The sequence below is a fragment of the Haplochromis burtoni genome, unplaced genomic scaffold (assembly GCF_018398535.1).
Source record: "Haplochromis burtoni strain Fernald_Lab_line unplaced genomic scaffold, NCSU_Asbu1 Contig_227, whole genome shotgun sequence".
NCBI classification, from domain to species: Eukaryota; Metazoa; Chordata; class Actinopteri; order Cichliformes; family Cichlidae; genus Haplochromis; species Haplochromis burtoni.
In genome coordinates, this window is record NW_024582588.1 from 674,936 (window position 1) to 691,259 (window position 16,324).

At 39.7% G+C, this 16,324-nt stretch overlaps 1 protein-coding gene across 2 annotated transcripts in view; it reads right to left on the reverse strand.

The window, feature by feature from the left end:
* The window catches only part of nf1a (neurofibromin 1a), a 133,738-nt gene that overhangs the window by 80,262 nt on the left and 37,152 nt on the right, over positions 1–16,324 (reverse strand). The window contains exons 5-20 of one of the 2 annotated variants that reach the window (XM_005937135.2): positions 13,290–13,396; positions 13,069–13,136; positions 12,902–12,977; positions 12,063–12,220; positions 11,797–11,970; positions 7,746–7,874; positions 7,555–7,629; positions 7,329–7,460; positions 6,963–7,100; positions 6,703–6,816; positions 5,855–5,934; positions 3,620–3,743; positions 3,217–3,463; positions 1,965–2,038; positions 1,743–1,826; positions 899–1,279 (exon numbers count right to left, since the gene is read on the reverse strand). In XM_005937135.2, coding sequence (XP_005937197.1) covers positions 899–1,279; positions 1,743–1,826; positions 1,965–2,038; positions 3,217–3,463; positions 3,620–3,743; positions 5,855–5,934; positions 6,703–6,816; positions 6,963–7,100; positions 7,329–7,460; positions 7,555–7,629; positions 7,746–7,874; positions 11,797–11,970; positions 12,063–12,220; positions 12,902–12,977; positions 13,069–13,136; positions 13,290–13,396 — 2,161 coding nt within the window. Of the gene's footprint in view, positions 1–898; positions 1,301–1,742; positions 1,827–1,964; positions 2,039–3,216; positions 3,464–3,619; positions 3,744–5,854; positions 5,935–6,702; positions 6,817–6,962; positions 7,101–7,328; positions 7,461–7,554; positions 7,630–7,745; positions 7,875–11,796; positions 11,971–12,062; positions 12,221–12,901; positions 12,978–13,068; positions 13,137–13,289; positions 13,397–16,324 lie in introns of both variants that reach the window. The other variant, XM_005937134.2, reaches the window with a different exon arrangement.

Sequence of the window (16,324 nt, forward strand, 5' to 3'; positions counted from 1 at the left end):
TATATTGCAAATCACAAAGGCGATTTACTAAGATTAGTGGCAGACACCTTCGGTAAGCAGGCAGGACTGTGATCGTTACCGCTATGACGTAATTTATTTGGAAAGTGTAAATGGTGAGAATTACCAATGGTTTTACGCACAGTGCCAGAGCTTTGTGGTTCACTCCTACAGCAGTGTTTTACTGACCTTATTAATCATCCACATACTTCTGGCTGAAACACACACATACATATTGTTGCACAATCGGAATTTGTTTAAGTTTCGATTTTGTAGTTTATATAACAAAACATACAAGACCCTACAATAATAATTTTACGCTTTCATGTTCAGATACACAAGTCAGCAATAATCACAGAATGCAAGCATCACTTTCTGTCTGACCTGTTCGTGCACAACCTGTAATTTTTTGACTGCAAACATATTAATATACATATTTAATAACAAGGCTCAGCATTAGCCACCCATTAGCCAGCAATCGGTCAGGATTCCAACAGGCACCCATCGTGGTGCTGTCACTGATGAGGCGGCAGTTTTAAGTGGCTGTATCTGTAGTTGTTTTTACTTTTAAAAACTTTATCCACAATTTTCCAACAATACAGTTTATGTGTACTGAGGTGATTTCATAGGCTTTTACTGATTCTGTCCTAAAATTGAAAAAGAAGGTCCTGAATAACAAATTATGCTACGTCCTCGTGTCACTGGATGGCATAAAGATTTTTGAAAATTGGATGAGGTTATACAGGAGGCTTTCTAAAGCTCAATTAAAAAAACGACTGCTATTAAAACAAGGGCCTATTACACAACCACATTTCTAATTTTTCTCCACTATTTGACACATTTTTACTTCCTAAGAAAATGGCTAATTTTTAACATTTATTTCTCTTTAATACGAACTCACCGGTCCCTGAGTGTCAAAGAACTTGCCAATGCTGTTCTTGAGCTTGTTGAACAGCATGGGATACAGAGCTGGACTGAGCTCCAATCCAAGGAGATCCTTAACATTGGTGCGAACATGGAGGCCCACCCTGTCGTGGCCACAAACCAGCAGAGCCAGCAGCCGGTCCAGGAAGCGGCTCACAGGTGTCTCACTCGAGGCCGAAGAGCAAGAGGAGGTCATGAGGTTGGACACCTCACAAGGGCCCATAGAGATCATGGAGTGTTTACGCTCGGTCATGGAACCCATAGGTGGACTGTATGTGGGTGGGCCTGGGGTGCTGCGCTGCTGGAGGCACACACCGCCCAGAGCACACAGAAATCCTGTCATGTTGATCCACTCCTGCTGCAGGGGGATACAAAGACACTGAGGCCCAGTGGCACAACACCAGGTAAGCTATTTGTTACAAGTCTGCATTCAGTAATATCTCTGTTCATATTGCATTGTCTCAAAACAAAAATTCACATCAACAGCAACAAACAGGTCACCAAATCTTAGTTTGACTAATCAGAATTCTTTGAGACTGTTTTAATGATTGTAATGTTTAGGATTATAATTCAGTTTCCAAAATAAATAAGCTTCTAAAGATGACTGAATATAACACAATAGTGGACTTGCAATCAGGTAGAATTCAGAGCTGGTAAATAATCCATACCTGCTAAAAATTGGTGTCCTCTGCTACTGCCTCACTAGCAGTGCTCTTATATTTTATCTTAGTATTTTGTGCTTTCAGGTAAAACTAAGTCTGGTACTCCCAGCAAAAATGTGATACATAGAGACGGTAACTTCACATTTCCCTATACCTTACCTGTCCATCATCTGCCTTGTTTTTGGGAAAGTTGAGAATCTGTTTGGTGGCCTGGTCCCATTTAGCGTATGTGTCCTCCCAAGCCTACAACATTAACAAATTGTAAATTTGAGATCTGAAGATATTGTATAAATCAACCAAGAAGTCACCAGGGAAGGGTGATTACAAAAATAACAAAAAGCACATCAGTAGCCCTGAAAATGAATGTAAATTGAATGTTACTTCAATATTTCCTGGCGTAGGATGCTCTATCCTCCTCAACAAAGCCATCACCCTCTTCTGCAAGGTGGAGCGGCCTATGGAATTAAGAACAAAGCCTTCATTTAAAGACTTCTATTTTGGGATCTACAGACAATATAAACAGAAAACAATGACATCTAGATATTCCTAGTAAAGCAGGATCTAAAAAACTACTAAATCACAGTGTGTGCCTATTGTTTAGACCCTGCTTTTGCATTTTGGCTTAGTTTTTGATAAATGATGTCATATTGCGATACAGTACTGTGCAAGAGTCTTGCATCAATTTCATTTCTTGATATTTTACTTCCAAGAAATAAGAGGGTTCTTTTGAGTGGTCCTCAGCAATAGTTCTCCAGGATTTTTGTAAGGACTTTCTTTAGACACTGACTGCTTTTTTGCTGATTTCAGTCCACTTATATCTGAGTGTTTTCACTGGAATGTTTTTCTTTTGTTGTTTGTTTTCTTTTTGTTTTTTAAGCCATATAACACTGACGCATAGAACAACCAAGGATGAAAAAAAGCCATATAACTCGGCAGACAACATTTTTCTATTATCTTTAGGCACTTTACTACTTGCAGCCTGTCATAAAATTTGTTCTTCATTTAAAAATAGCAAAGATAACACAGTTTGCTAGCTACAAAAATTGAATTTCTTTACAAAAATGTAAAGAAACTGAACAAGTGGAGGATAGATGAAGTGGTAGGTCTAAAAAGGTATGCCAAATTACATAAGAACTGAACTCAAAATCAAATGATGATTCTAAATATGAAACTTTTTGGTTTAATATTTATGTGAATCCTATTTGGATGCTTTTCTCGGCTTGAGTGAATTGTCTGACACACACTGGCTGCTGAGGACACACTTTGTATTTTGCTGGTGTTTATGACACATAACAAATACATCAGTGGCGATAGTTTTGGTCATTATGCAAATGTACCGTTTATAAGGCTGGGAAAGCCTGCAGTCAACTGAAACTGAAGAAGTCACTTGAATGAGTGACAAAGCGTTTCTCCCACTGAAAACGTTACGTCCAGATGAACAGAATCAACTTTTTGGGATTTCCTTACCTGGGTGATTGAGCATGCATCAAAACGTGTTTTCCGTTTATTTTTTTGTTTGTTTTGTGCATCAAAGCAAAATCATTTACAATTTATTCATGCGAAAAGATTCATTAGATGGCATGAAACCAAACTGGAGGATTACTTCTAGCTAAGGTACAGGCAACATACTTACCCGTTCCCATCATGTTGCTGACAGATGCCAGTTCACTGAAAGTCACATAGTTGGGCAGGATTGTCTGAACGGGCACCTCGTCAGCAGCACTGCGGATATCAGCTTCCTCACACAGGTGGCGAAAACAAGACATGGCCACCAGAACAGCTTCGGTGTCTGGGCTCCACAAGAACATGTAGAGGCACACCTCTAGCTTTGTCTGTGCCTGCCGACAGATGGGGATGCCACCACCCATGGTGGCACACTCCTGAAAATAGCAAGTAACATCCTGGTTATACCCACCTTGTGGGACATCACATCATCACCCTTCCTGGTTTTAAGCCAATGAAACACATCTCGCAAGGACTAGACTGATCACTGGGGCATATACCAGAGTAATGTGCGTAAATAAATGGGGCTGCACCTTGTTTTTGAGCAAAAACTTGTTCCTGCAGATGAGAATCTCCCTCAGCCATTTCAGAACCTCTGTCCCATTAACAATTAGCTGACCGATGAGTTTGCGGCAAATTAGGAAGAGCACCTGTGAACTGAAAAGAAGAACATAAACAAGCGGTCCTGTAAATTTCAATGTTTATAACATCAACTGAGTATGTGCTGCTTTTTTTACACTATAACAACATAAAAGCACCTTTCAGAAATGCACATCTTTCCATTATTTTCCATTAATTCCATTAACAGTATCTGAAACTGTTGACTTCATATATAAATAAGTAGTAATTGGTCGTTTTTGAGGAAAAGTTCCAACGAACATACTGAGTCCAACCTACTTGTGTACACTCAATTTATTAGTTACACCTGCTGAACTGCTTATTAGCACAAATATCTAATCATCCAATCACATGAAAGCAACTCAATGCATTTAGGGTCATACTGTGACGGATCATCATCATATCTCATTACCTGTAATATTTTCATTTAAGCTGTCCTGACTTAATTAACCAGTTCTAAAAAGATTTAAAGGGGCTATAGAGTCCCAATCAAAAGTTTTAGACCACTTGAAAAATAGCAAAAAAAATCATTTGTTGCATGGTTGGATCTGAACAAGATTCCAAGTAGAGCTTCAAAATCCAACAAGAAGAAATGGGAGTGAGACAAAGCATTTTTTGGAGCATGCAATTTATTGCAAACAAGACTTCAACTGAAACAGGCCATTTTACAAGCTGATGAAAGGTTTAGGACCACACCTTTAAAAAACCCCGTAGACCCCCAAAACAGAAATCAAAATTCTAAACATGAACTCGGTAATGAATAGCTCCACCGTTATTGTTGATCACTGCAAATTTTGTTGCAGGAATCCTTGATGCAAACATTTACATGAAGTAGGTGGGAACCTTTCTCCAAGTGGTGAAGACGGGTGCACGAAGGGAATCTACTGTCTGGAACTGTTGTCCATTTTTGTAAACTTCCCTTGCCAGCTATCCCCAAAGGTTCTCAGTTGCATTGTAGATTGGGGGAACATGCAGGATGGTCCAAAAGAGTGATGGTATTGTCCTGGAAGAAGTCCCTTGTCCTGTGGGCATTGTGTACTGTAGTTGTTACCACACAGACCTGGGCCCTCAGTCATGAGGGATGTTCTCTGCAACATCTGGAGATAGCCAGCGGCCGTTTGACGACCCTGTACCTCTTATGCTGCCCCCTCCACTGTGGTGGGTAGAAAACAGCTCAGGTGGGATCTGCTTGTCATGCCAGTAACATTGGAAACAATCAGGACCATCGAAGTAAAATAATTTTCACATCAGAGAATAAAACTTCCAATGTCCCATGTTTGGTGCTCTCTTGCAAAGTCCAACAGGTCAGTTCTGTGGCGTTTAAGGAGACGTTTTTTGTTTTTGAAGCCCTTCAGTCTCAGATGCCATCTGATGATTATGGGGCTGCCTTCAGCACCAGTAACAGCCTTAATTTGGGTCGAGGATCGTCCAGTGTCTTGACAGACCCTCTCGCTCAGTGCTGGTGAAATTTTTGGGGGTCTTCCACTTGACTTTTTTGTTCCATAACCATCAGGATTCATTTAAGAAATCCCAAATTAATGTTTTGCTGCGTCCCACCTCAGCAGCGATGGTGTGTTGCGAGAGACCCTGCTTATGCAGTTCAACAACCCGACCACGTTCAAAAAGGGAAAGCTTTTTTGCCTTTGCCATCAGAACCTCATGGCAGTGTGACTACTGGACAGAAGATGACAATGAATCCACATTTTTGCAAAACCTTTGATCGGCTGTTTCAGTTTAAGTTTTGCACGATCAAAAAAATGTTTTGTCTCACTCCCATTTCCTCTTGTTGCATGTTCAAGTTCGACTTGGAACCTTTTTATGATTCAACCATGCAAAATATGATTTTTTTTTTTTTTGCAATTTTTTCAAGTGGTCTCAAACTTTTTATTGGGACTCTACTTTGTTTTATACTCTATGCCCCAGCATAGACTAGACATAATAATGTCCAAGAAGTTCCTGGCTTCAATGTCAAAAAATCTTCTAAAACATATTCAGCGGATGGATGTAATATTGTTTGTGTTATGAAATAAAAACAAATTCACTAAAAGGCAAGAAAATGAGTCACAACCCTTTGGGACATTGCTGAGTCTTGATGGGAATGATCAAATTTAAGATCTCTAGCTTCTTCATGAAAGAAAAGACTGTTGTACCTAATGTCCCAAAATGTCTCTATGGGGGCATCAGGATTCCACAGCTCTATGTTCTCTGGTTGGTGCAGAACTAACAAAGCCTGGAAATCAAAAGAGCAAGAGGAAGGAGATTTTAGACTTAAGAGAAAGAACCAGGAAGAGGTAAAGATTAACAATCAAAAATAAAAAGATCAGTTCCCATCTCTATTATAATAACTTGCATAAGAAATTTACCACAATTCCAGAGACCGTGAGACTGTAAAATTTGAGACAAATCTCAAGAGATATCATCACTTTGGGTCAGAACTTTCAGAAAAAAGTATTTTTGAAATTGTTCTTTAGCCTTAAGCTGAATAAATAGCTTGAGCTGTGTGATCATATAAGTTCAACTAGCTCTTTCATTGTTTTTTCCTGTTTTATTTGTTTGTTTGTTTTCCACAGAACATATAAAACACTTTCTTAAATTGAAATAGGAGACAACAGCAATAATCAGTTGTCTTTAATGAATTCTTGCTCCCACAGATGGATTCCACCTCTACAAACTTTGAATGGAGTTGTAGTTGGAGTCCTTGTTCTGCAGCTCAGCAAATCCCCGCAGCAGAACAAGAGCACCACGGCCAACTACAGTCAACAACTATGAAGTTGGTGTCTGTCTAACAGCAAGACAACAGACTTCAGAGAGAGAGAGCCGAATGGTATTAGGGATAGCAAAGTCCTGCTCAGCCTACTGACTGGCTAATAGCTGGATGTTATTAGTCATGTGAACATGCACATGTGTAAAACTGAAAGGAGTTTTTTCCCTTTTATTCCTGCTTTTCATTTTAAATATCTGTAGGAAGTGCACCGAGCATTGAGCATTGGACTCTGACCTCCATGGCTTCTTGTGAGAGCTGGGTACTGTTGGTTAGCGGCACCAGCTGCACAAGGCCAGTGATGAGCTCTGCTGTGCTGCTCTGCATCTCTGGAGCTTGTTTCACTGGATTCTGATACACAACGACACAAACAAAAATATGAGCATACTTGCAAAATATTGAAGTCGAAAGATATTTTTGTACCAGTTTAAACAAAGAAAAAATATCAGTTGTTTCTAGCTGATAAGACAGTCCAACATAAATGTAGAGGGACTCACATGCAACATGAGTTTGGGGTCAGCATGGATGAGTTTAACCAGAGCAAGGAGGAGGCACTTGTAACTTCGAGTGTCCAAATCTGTGGCTTTCTCTTTGAACTTAAGGCTGGTGGTTTTCTTTCCAATAAATGTTAGACTCTGTAGCAGGCAGCCGAGAGAGAGGCAGAGAGAGAGAAAAGACAATATAGCAGTAACTAGTAGCCAAGTGTAATTATATACATGTATAATTATATTGCAGAGTTGACTCTTTATTGTAATAGTACAGTTTGTCTTTTGCCATGTTTAGTTGAGGCATGCTTTCTCTGACCTTCAGACTTGTTTGTTTAATTAAGTAAAACAGTTTACAATATCCTTATGCCTTCTCACCGGAGTCATGCGTAGGGGGGCATGTGTGCCAGTGCCTTGGGTTACACGGTTGAGGGTGTCTGAGAACATGAAGCGAAGCTCTCCAGAGTGGCAGTATACTGCATCAATCTTAGGCCACCAGTCCAGGTGGGACTGAAATAAAACACAGGACAAGAGATGACAAGTAAGTCACAGAACACTTCAAACTGTTGCAGGACCACTGATGTATGAGCCTATGCAAACTTACATTGTTGATTATTCTATGTAACGAGTTGACCAGGACAAAGTGAAAGGTGGAAGGGGATGACGAGGCCAGGCAGACCTATAAGACAAAGAGGAAGCACCCCGAGATTTACAGGAAACTTCTCATGTCATGCACCTTCAAACAAAGGTTAACATGCCATACAAGAAAATGAATATCACTTTTTTCCTGTCTACCTTAAAGTGCTGGTTGTTGTGAGGGTTAATGCGGAAACAGGACACAAAGCAATCCATCATGAGCTCCACATCAGCATTCTGACTGCCCGTTCCCCTCCAGAAGGGTTTGGCTGGGTTGAACAGCAGAGCCTGATGAAACACAGTCACTTGATGTCATTCACAAGCACATTTCTACAAAGACAAACTTCATCACAACGTCCTTATAGATAAATATAATAAAGGGACCAGTTACAGCAGTTACAAATACTGTTATATACAAAACGTATAACATGTATAACATATGTAATAATAATGAATGAAGTAATATCTTTCAATGCCTGTGGATGTTCTTTAAAGTCCGATCTGCATAATGATTGTTTAAGGATTGTCCTGAAAAACAGTAAAAGCCAACTGACTTGGAGCAAAGGCTGAGAAGGGGAACTGTCCTCAGCATCGCAACAAAGATGAAAATAAGACACACACACAATGCATTGACCTGCCTACTAACACACACACAGACAGCCAATGAAGACCAGCTTACACTCGTAATCATAGTCATATAGTTCATCAGTGTGAAACACGCTTACTAACAAATACCGAGTTCATCCGTTTCAGTGCCACCAATCAGTGATCCGTCAATAAACTTGGTGGTTAATACAAGTGTAAAATGCTTGCAATATGAAGGCACTGATCTTTTATTTGGATCTTTCAAACATGCATTTCTGTTATCATGCTGTCCTGTCAACTTGCAGGGTTAAGATTTGACATGTAAACTAACCGAGTGTCATCATGTCAGGGGAACATAAAATAAAACACCAGTGAACAGAATGTTGCAGATGGTTAAATGTGACTCAGATCCACCGCTGTATGCATGTGAGTGGAGACTCAAACAAACTGCTGTTATTCCTGCTTCTGATGAACTGGTGAAGCTTGCACACCAACACACACACACACCTTATATACAATCTCATCCATATATAAGATTTTTATGTTTTATGTTTGTTTAACCCTCTGGAGGGGTCCACATTTTTTGATCGGTCGATGACTTAATAATCTGTTCTCCTTTTAAGTGGGCTTGTGAGATTGAAACTAAAGGGCTATAAAATACCTCACTAAGAACAGCCCGAAGTGAGCTTCAGAGAAACTCACCTTTCTGGGACACATGTTCACACCACATGGTCAGACCCTCTGTCTAAAAAGGATTGCAGTGATCCAACCCATTCCAAAGTCACAAAGATTTTTATTTATTTATTTATTTTATTGATGTATTTATTTATTCATTGTTTGTCTTTTGGAATGAATGTAACTGGAGCCTCGTCGACTCGTCTCTCTATAAACTGTACTGTATACAGCAGAAATGACAATAAAGTTTGACTTTTTGCTATGACATCATATGTATGTCATATACATGCTGCCGAGAGGCTCCATCATCAGCAATGATACATCGGAGGGGAATGACTGGACATGATAGACTAAAACAATGACAAGACCAGCAGGCCTTCCTCCACCTGCAAGCAGTGGCAGCTGAAAAGAATCTCTAGCTTCACATGAGCTTGTGGGCAATCCAGACTCAATCTTTTATCTGCCACATTCTGTGTCACTGATCGCACTGAGAATAAACTATATTTACTAGCTGCTTCTTGGTTTTGGCATCACACTGTATTATTGAAAAATGCCAAATATCACAGTGAAAAAATGTACTGTTTTAAACCCAGCATCACTTCTCCCCACAGCAGCAAATGATGAACCACATGATTTTATAGCAGCCATTTCTGGAATCTGTTCACCCAGACCTGACCTACAGGGTGCACTGCTGGCTAACTTTAATCTGAAGGTTTTTGTGGACGATTTGGCATAACGCAGCCCAGACACCAGTGAAAAAGTAGGATGTGCACAGAACATCTTGGAATTAGGCTCTTTACCATATTGCTATTCAGCTTAAGTTGCTGAGCTTGTAGCATTAGAACAAGCAAGTGAAATCACTTAAGATCAGTCACCATTTACACTGATTCTACATAAACACACAGGGTGATATAAGATACATTTTGTCACATGGAAATAAAAGTTTTTAACTGATTCAGGTAAATCCATTGCACATCACAAAAAAGCTGCATTTCTGGATGCTTGATTACTCCCATAAACTGCAGCTGTTTGTAAATGTGAAGTTTATAAAACTTCAAAAATTCTCTTTCTCTAGGCAACTATAGCGTGGAGACAGTGGTAGAGCCAGCACTTAAACAAAATCTGGAACCAGACCACAGCATTAACACTAACTTCATCTCCTAACAACAATTTACAGGCTACTCAGAGCAAAACATATGTACCCAACCTTTCTTTTCCTTTCACTCTCCTCATTATGCTAAATTGACACATGAGAAGGAAAGGGCGGGATGGTACAACAAATACAGCTACACAAGCAGAACAAATTTTACTTTACAAATGGGTTTGGGGTTTTTTTTGCAATTTTTCTATGATTTGTGTAACTAACAAACCATGTACAGGTATAAAAACTGCAGGTAGTACATCTATGCCTACATAAGCCTTTTTTTGTGGCTGCCGTCAGCAGCAGTCGGGGTATGCAATTTGTATTTTATGTGTTGGTATGAAAACAAGATGTTTATTTGTGACAGATCTGTCGAGTTTATGTTAGTCATGTGCAATACAGAATGTGTTGACATTTTGTAAAGGTTAAATTAAGAACTGTAAAAGGTCAAATTGTGAATGTCTTTTTCATGTTGAATAACATGCTTTATTGTTTATTCTCTATGAAAATTGATTATTTTATGTTGTTTTGTACAGTTCTCAACGCATCATTGGTGGAACCTGTGTCCACTAAATGCCAGAAGAAATCAAGAATGCCGTGTGTCCGTTATTCAGCTTGGAGGCAGTTACAGTGAGAACTCAGTACGCTCGACATGAGGCGAGGAGACGAGGCGCTGTGCCTGTTGTCCACTGAGCAGCAAAGAAATCTGAAGATTCATCACACTCTAAAATCAGACAGATAAGACTGTGCATACGCCAGTAACCTGAGCAGCAAGCAGTTTGAACTTTTACATGGATGCTCAGACAAGTGACACGTTTAAAACAAGTTAAATATTAGGAAGAGGATCAACTTTGTTAAATACTTTGAAGGGCAACCGCAAGAACTAAAACTTGAAGTAATCTGGTGCTCTGCACATTTTTTCTAAGATCAAGGTTTTGTCCATTTAAGATTTTGATAGGTGAAGTCATTTTACATATTTATGTTATTTGGATGCTAGAAGTGTTAAAGTCTCAAAGTCTCACAACAAAAATACAGAGTGGATAAATTACATTTATTAGAAACAGGAAAGATTAACTAATTCTTCTAGACATCGACTCAAAGCTGTATGAGAGCAAATAGATGCGACTAGTCTCATGACTTGGCAAAACATAATCGCTTAAACTCTACGCGCGAATCTGATATTTTTGGAGGGTTTTCCTTTGTATTATTACTGATATTTTTCACTGAGAATGTCTGATTAAAAATAACCAAAAGGACTGAAATGTGATGGAAAATATGTACTTTACCTCATCAAACCACTATGTACTATTGATATGTAATTATAACTTTATTGTACAAAGAAGGAGTGAATGAAGACAGGAAAACAACTGACTGTAAACTTTGCTCAAGGCCATGACACACTTCATTATCTAGCTGGTGCCTACATGATGGTGAGAATTTCCCTCCCAACCACTGAATAGACAAAGACTGTATCCAGACAATGGCTATAAAGAAGCTGCTATAATTTTGCCTTTTGGTCAATGCTGGTACAAATTCTGTATATTGATCCTTTTGCAAAGTTTTGAACTTTCTTTCAATAAATCTCAGAAAATCAGTTTGGTTTCGATGCTCAAACTATTTTTCCCAAAATATGTACACCCATTTAGAAACATATTTGAGTGATAACTTATGTCCAGTATGCAGGCACAATGTGTGCGTTCATCTTTGATGTGTAAAGATTCATTACTATTCGCTATGTAATAATAAACAGTATTAACACAACCTAAGATTTAACAAACAGGATGAGTGCTTTTCAGAAAGTGGTCAGACCTTGAGATCCATGACAATGGACTGGACCAGGAGGAAAATGGTGGAATGATCTTCCCAGTTGATGTAAGTAGAGGCTTTACAAAGTTTGACACAGGCAATGGCAGCACTCTCCATCAGCTGTTTGCTTCCACCTTGCCCTGCTAAAGCTTTCCGTAAACTGTCCAGAAAAAGTTTCTGCAGATACAAAATGACAGAAAAGTGTGTGTGTAATTAAAATGTGACTGGAATCAAACTCTGTTTTATCTCTGTGTGTTCTTCTGTCACACCTTGTTAGCCTTGCTTTCTTCCACTGTGTCTTTGGAGATTGTGTGTGTAATCTCTGGACAAAGTATGAGGAGGATTATCTGCAGTGGCCACACTGCTGCCTTCCTCTTGGTACTCTCTGCAAAACTGTCCACCAGGTCAAACAACTTCTCTGCAGCTTCTGTACAAAGACATAAATACACACATTTAATGCCAGGAACATTGCCTGTCAATTTTTTTAAGCCACTATCATGTATGTTAAATTTGAAATAAAACGTACAGCTGACAATATTTTTCATTACTTATATATTCTAGAACATTAGAAAAACATCTAGAAAATTTAAAGAATCTTTTGATGGCTATTGAACTACTCTTCAACTACTTCTACTTACAAAGGGACCTGTCATCTTTTACTGCTGCTACTGTTTCCATTCAAACATCAGCTGAACCAGCAGTAGTCGTGATGTCACTTGTAGAATGCCATTCAAAAACTTTTATTGTTCTTACTGATTATTTTAAACATATATCGCTGGAGAGAATAGAACATTTCTACAGTACATCAAATGTGCCATCAGTATATTCAAACACTGCCAATGCTTACAGTACCACTGCACACGCTCTGTACCACTTACTAAGCAGGCATGGAAGCTTTTTCTCTAACGGACTAAATCAGCTCAGCTGCTACAAGATAGCTGTTTGATATTGTCTGTGTGTGTGTGTTTCATTATTACTATTACTAAAAACAGTTGTAATAATACACAATCATATCAACCGTTCTAACAAAATAACTTCCCAGATATGGGGGTAATTATTTTTTCTCCATCATCTTATATATTAATATTATATTTAACTCTTTTCATACCTGCCATATCTGACTGTGGTCGCTGGTACAGCATGGTGAACTCATCTGGGTAACACTCCACCCAGTTCCAAAATGCCTGAAAAAAAGAAAAAGACGTGTCACATTTGCATTATTCACTGATATCATGCTTAAAATTATTTTGCACTTTTACAAAGAGAAAAAATTACCTTCTCTAAACTGCTGATGACTGCAAGCTGGGCAGGCTTCTTTAGAGCTCTGAACTTCATTACAGTTTCTAAGAGAAGAAAGCCAAACAGAATTTTTTCTTTAACATCTCTATTTCATAATTTCTCAATAAAAAACTAATTTTATTCTTCTAATAATTCCGTAGTGTGTTTACGAATAGTATAGCCCCAAATGTAAACCTGTAAGTGCATTAGAAACGAACCTTGTAACAGCCTCTTCAGCTTAGAGCAGTCCACATTGATGTACTGCATGAGCTCTATGTCATGAACATCAACGTTATCCTCTGAGCAGACGGTCAGCTCTTGAAGCCTGAAAAGACAAGGAGTGAATTCTGCTGTTCAGCAGTTACAAAGAACAAGGCATAAAGAAAAGAGAGCTTAAAACATTAATCTGGAAATCAGAGGTACTCTCTGCTGACCAAATAACTGTCCATCCATCCATCCATTCGCTTCCGCTTATCCTTTTCAGGGTCACGGGGGGCGCTGGAGCCTATCCCAGCTGTCATAGGGCGAAAGGCGGGGTACACCCTGGACAGGTCGCCAGTCTGTCGCAGGGCTAACACATAGGGACAGACACGCACATTCACACCTAGTGACAATTTGGATTATCCAATTAACCTATCCCCACAAGCTGCATGTCTTTGGACGGTGGGAGGAAGCCGGAGTACCCGGAGAGAACCCACGCAAACACGGGGAGAACATGCAAACTCCACACAGAAAGACCCCGGCCGGATGGTGGAATTGAACTCAGGACCTTCTTGCTGTGCGGCAACAGTGCTAACCACCGTGCTGCCCCCAAATAACTGAATATTCATTATTCATACTACAGCATAACCCTATAATATTATAGGAATGGACCCTATGCCAGTAAAACTTAATTTGATATAATAATCATATTAAAAAAGAACTATAAAAATTTCATGAGTTATCAACTATATTCAGCAAATGTGTGATACATGACACATATCCCATAATTTGTAAATGCTCCACGTCTTGAAATAAATCAAGACTCAGATAAATCCAGACTAGTTTACCCTGCCCAGGATAAGGTTACCAGCCCCGCCCCCTGAACCCACGCTTAGGAGGGCGCTTGAAGGAGAGACCTGGTGGCCGGGCCCAAGTCTCAGGAGGAAACATCAAGAGCAGACCCTGAAGAGTCAAAGACTGAGTTCCTGGCAATCTGAATCTTGGCTAAAGTATAGTTCAAGGACCTCCACAACCCCACTGACACATCTTCCATAGAGGAAGCAGAGTTTAGAACGAGGGGGACAATTGACTTGGGGGTTAGGCTATTGAGGTAGTTGAACAATTCTCTGGTGGCAGGACCTCTAGAGTGGATGAGATTCACCCCAAGTTTCTCGAAGCCACGGTTGTCTTGGCTGACACACCTCTGCAGCAGCACCCCTGGATAGGCATTCAGTCCGATCTTTAAGATGGGGATGGGGGTGTGTGTTCCAAATATAGAGGGATAACACTCCTCAGCTTTTGGGCAGACCTATGGCAGGGTACTGGAAACGAGAGTTCATCCATTTGTTGAACCTGGGATTGAGGAGGAACAATGAGCTTTTTGTCCTGGTGGTGGAACGCTGGATCAGCTCTTTATCCTCACAAGGATATTCAAGGGGGTGTGGAAGATTGAACGCAACCAGTCTACATGTGTTTTGTGGAGTTGGAGAAAGCATTCAACTGCAACTTTCGGGGTATCCTATGGGGGTGTTTTGGGAATATGAGGGATAGCCATAGCCAGGTGATAAAAGGCCTCAGAATTTAATCTTTGCTTTTTGCAGATGATGTAGTTCTGTTGGTTTCATGTGCTCCAGTTTGGACTGGAGCGGTTCACAGCAAAGTTTGTCACAGTAGGAATGATATCTAGCACCTTCAAATTTGAGGCCATGGTCCTATGCCACTAAATGGTAGTGTGTCGACTCCACAGGATGAAATAAGATGCACCTGAGATCAATTTTGAATGTCATGGCAAGGGCTGTGATTAGTTATGCACAAGTTAGATTTTTGTTTTTTATTTTTAATACTTGTGCAAGAATTTCAAGCAAACATTTTTCACATTGTTATCATGGAGTACTGTGCGTAAAATTGGGAGGTGAAAAATGACTTTATTCCATTTTGGAGAAAGTTTTTAACATGACATGAATGTGCAACAAGTGCTTTGAATACTTTCTGAATAAAGTATGCATTACACCATTAGAAAGACAAAAGACACAGCAGAGAAAGCTTTCAACTCACTAAACTTTCAATCTGGTTCCAACCAAACACCAAGACACACTTAGATGATCCAGTACATCTTGACCTGAGAACATATACCAATAGGTCTGTATATAGTGTAAGTTTGCTTAGCCAAGGAGGCTCACAAGTAAGTTTTTCTGAGGTACCAGCCAGGTTTCGTTTGTGTGGTTAGCATTTTAAACTGAATGAATTTTTTTTTTCACAAAGGATGTTTGTACATTTAAGACACAACACCCTAAACAGTGAATGAAAACAAACCCAATGCAATTTCCTATACACCAAGAAATATATTCAACACTCACCCACAAAAACAATACAAAATGCCATTAACCAGTAAATTCATTCCACAAGGAGTCCATAACATCAGTAATAAGGAGTTGCTTGAGTTCACTCACAAAAGTGAAGACAAAAACCAGAGTGGATTCCATATTAGATCTTCAGTTCATTCTTTGTTAAGAAAAAAAGTTGCACAATCAAAACTCTACCTCAGGTTCTCCAATCCCCATGAAGCAAAACAAGGAAATGAGCCCAGCACATTCAATCAAAGTATCCTGAAGCTTTCATTTGTTTACTGTATTTCACACCCAAATAAGCTGCCACTGAGACCAACTAGGTTTAAACAGCTGGTCTGACTTACTGCACCAGAGTCAGTCTGGGTCATACTTCTGGCGATTCAGCATTTTATTTCAGTGGAGTGGCCCAAAAGAAGGCTAGCCCTACCGTGGATTTACTGGATATCGTGGATAAATGATGCAGAGTTTCAGCTGGAGGTTAATCGGACTGCTTCCTTTCTGGCGTCTTCCATCGCGAGTCCTGGCCCATAAAAAAGGAACATCTGTGTGCAGTATAGTATACAGGAATATCTGTGTATGGCCTGGTAGTCCACAAGTCAAACTGGGACATTCCCCCTAGCGCGGCTGAGCATGACCAAGCTAAGATCATGTGTGACTTAAGAGATACAGACAGACAAACTGGTGATGGCTAACCATCGGCACAT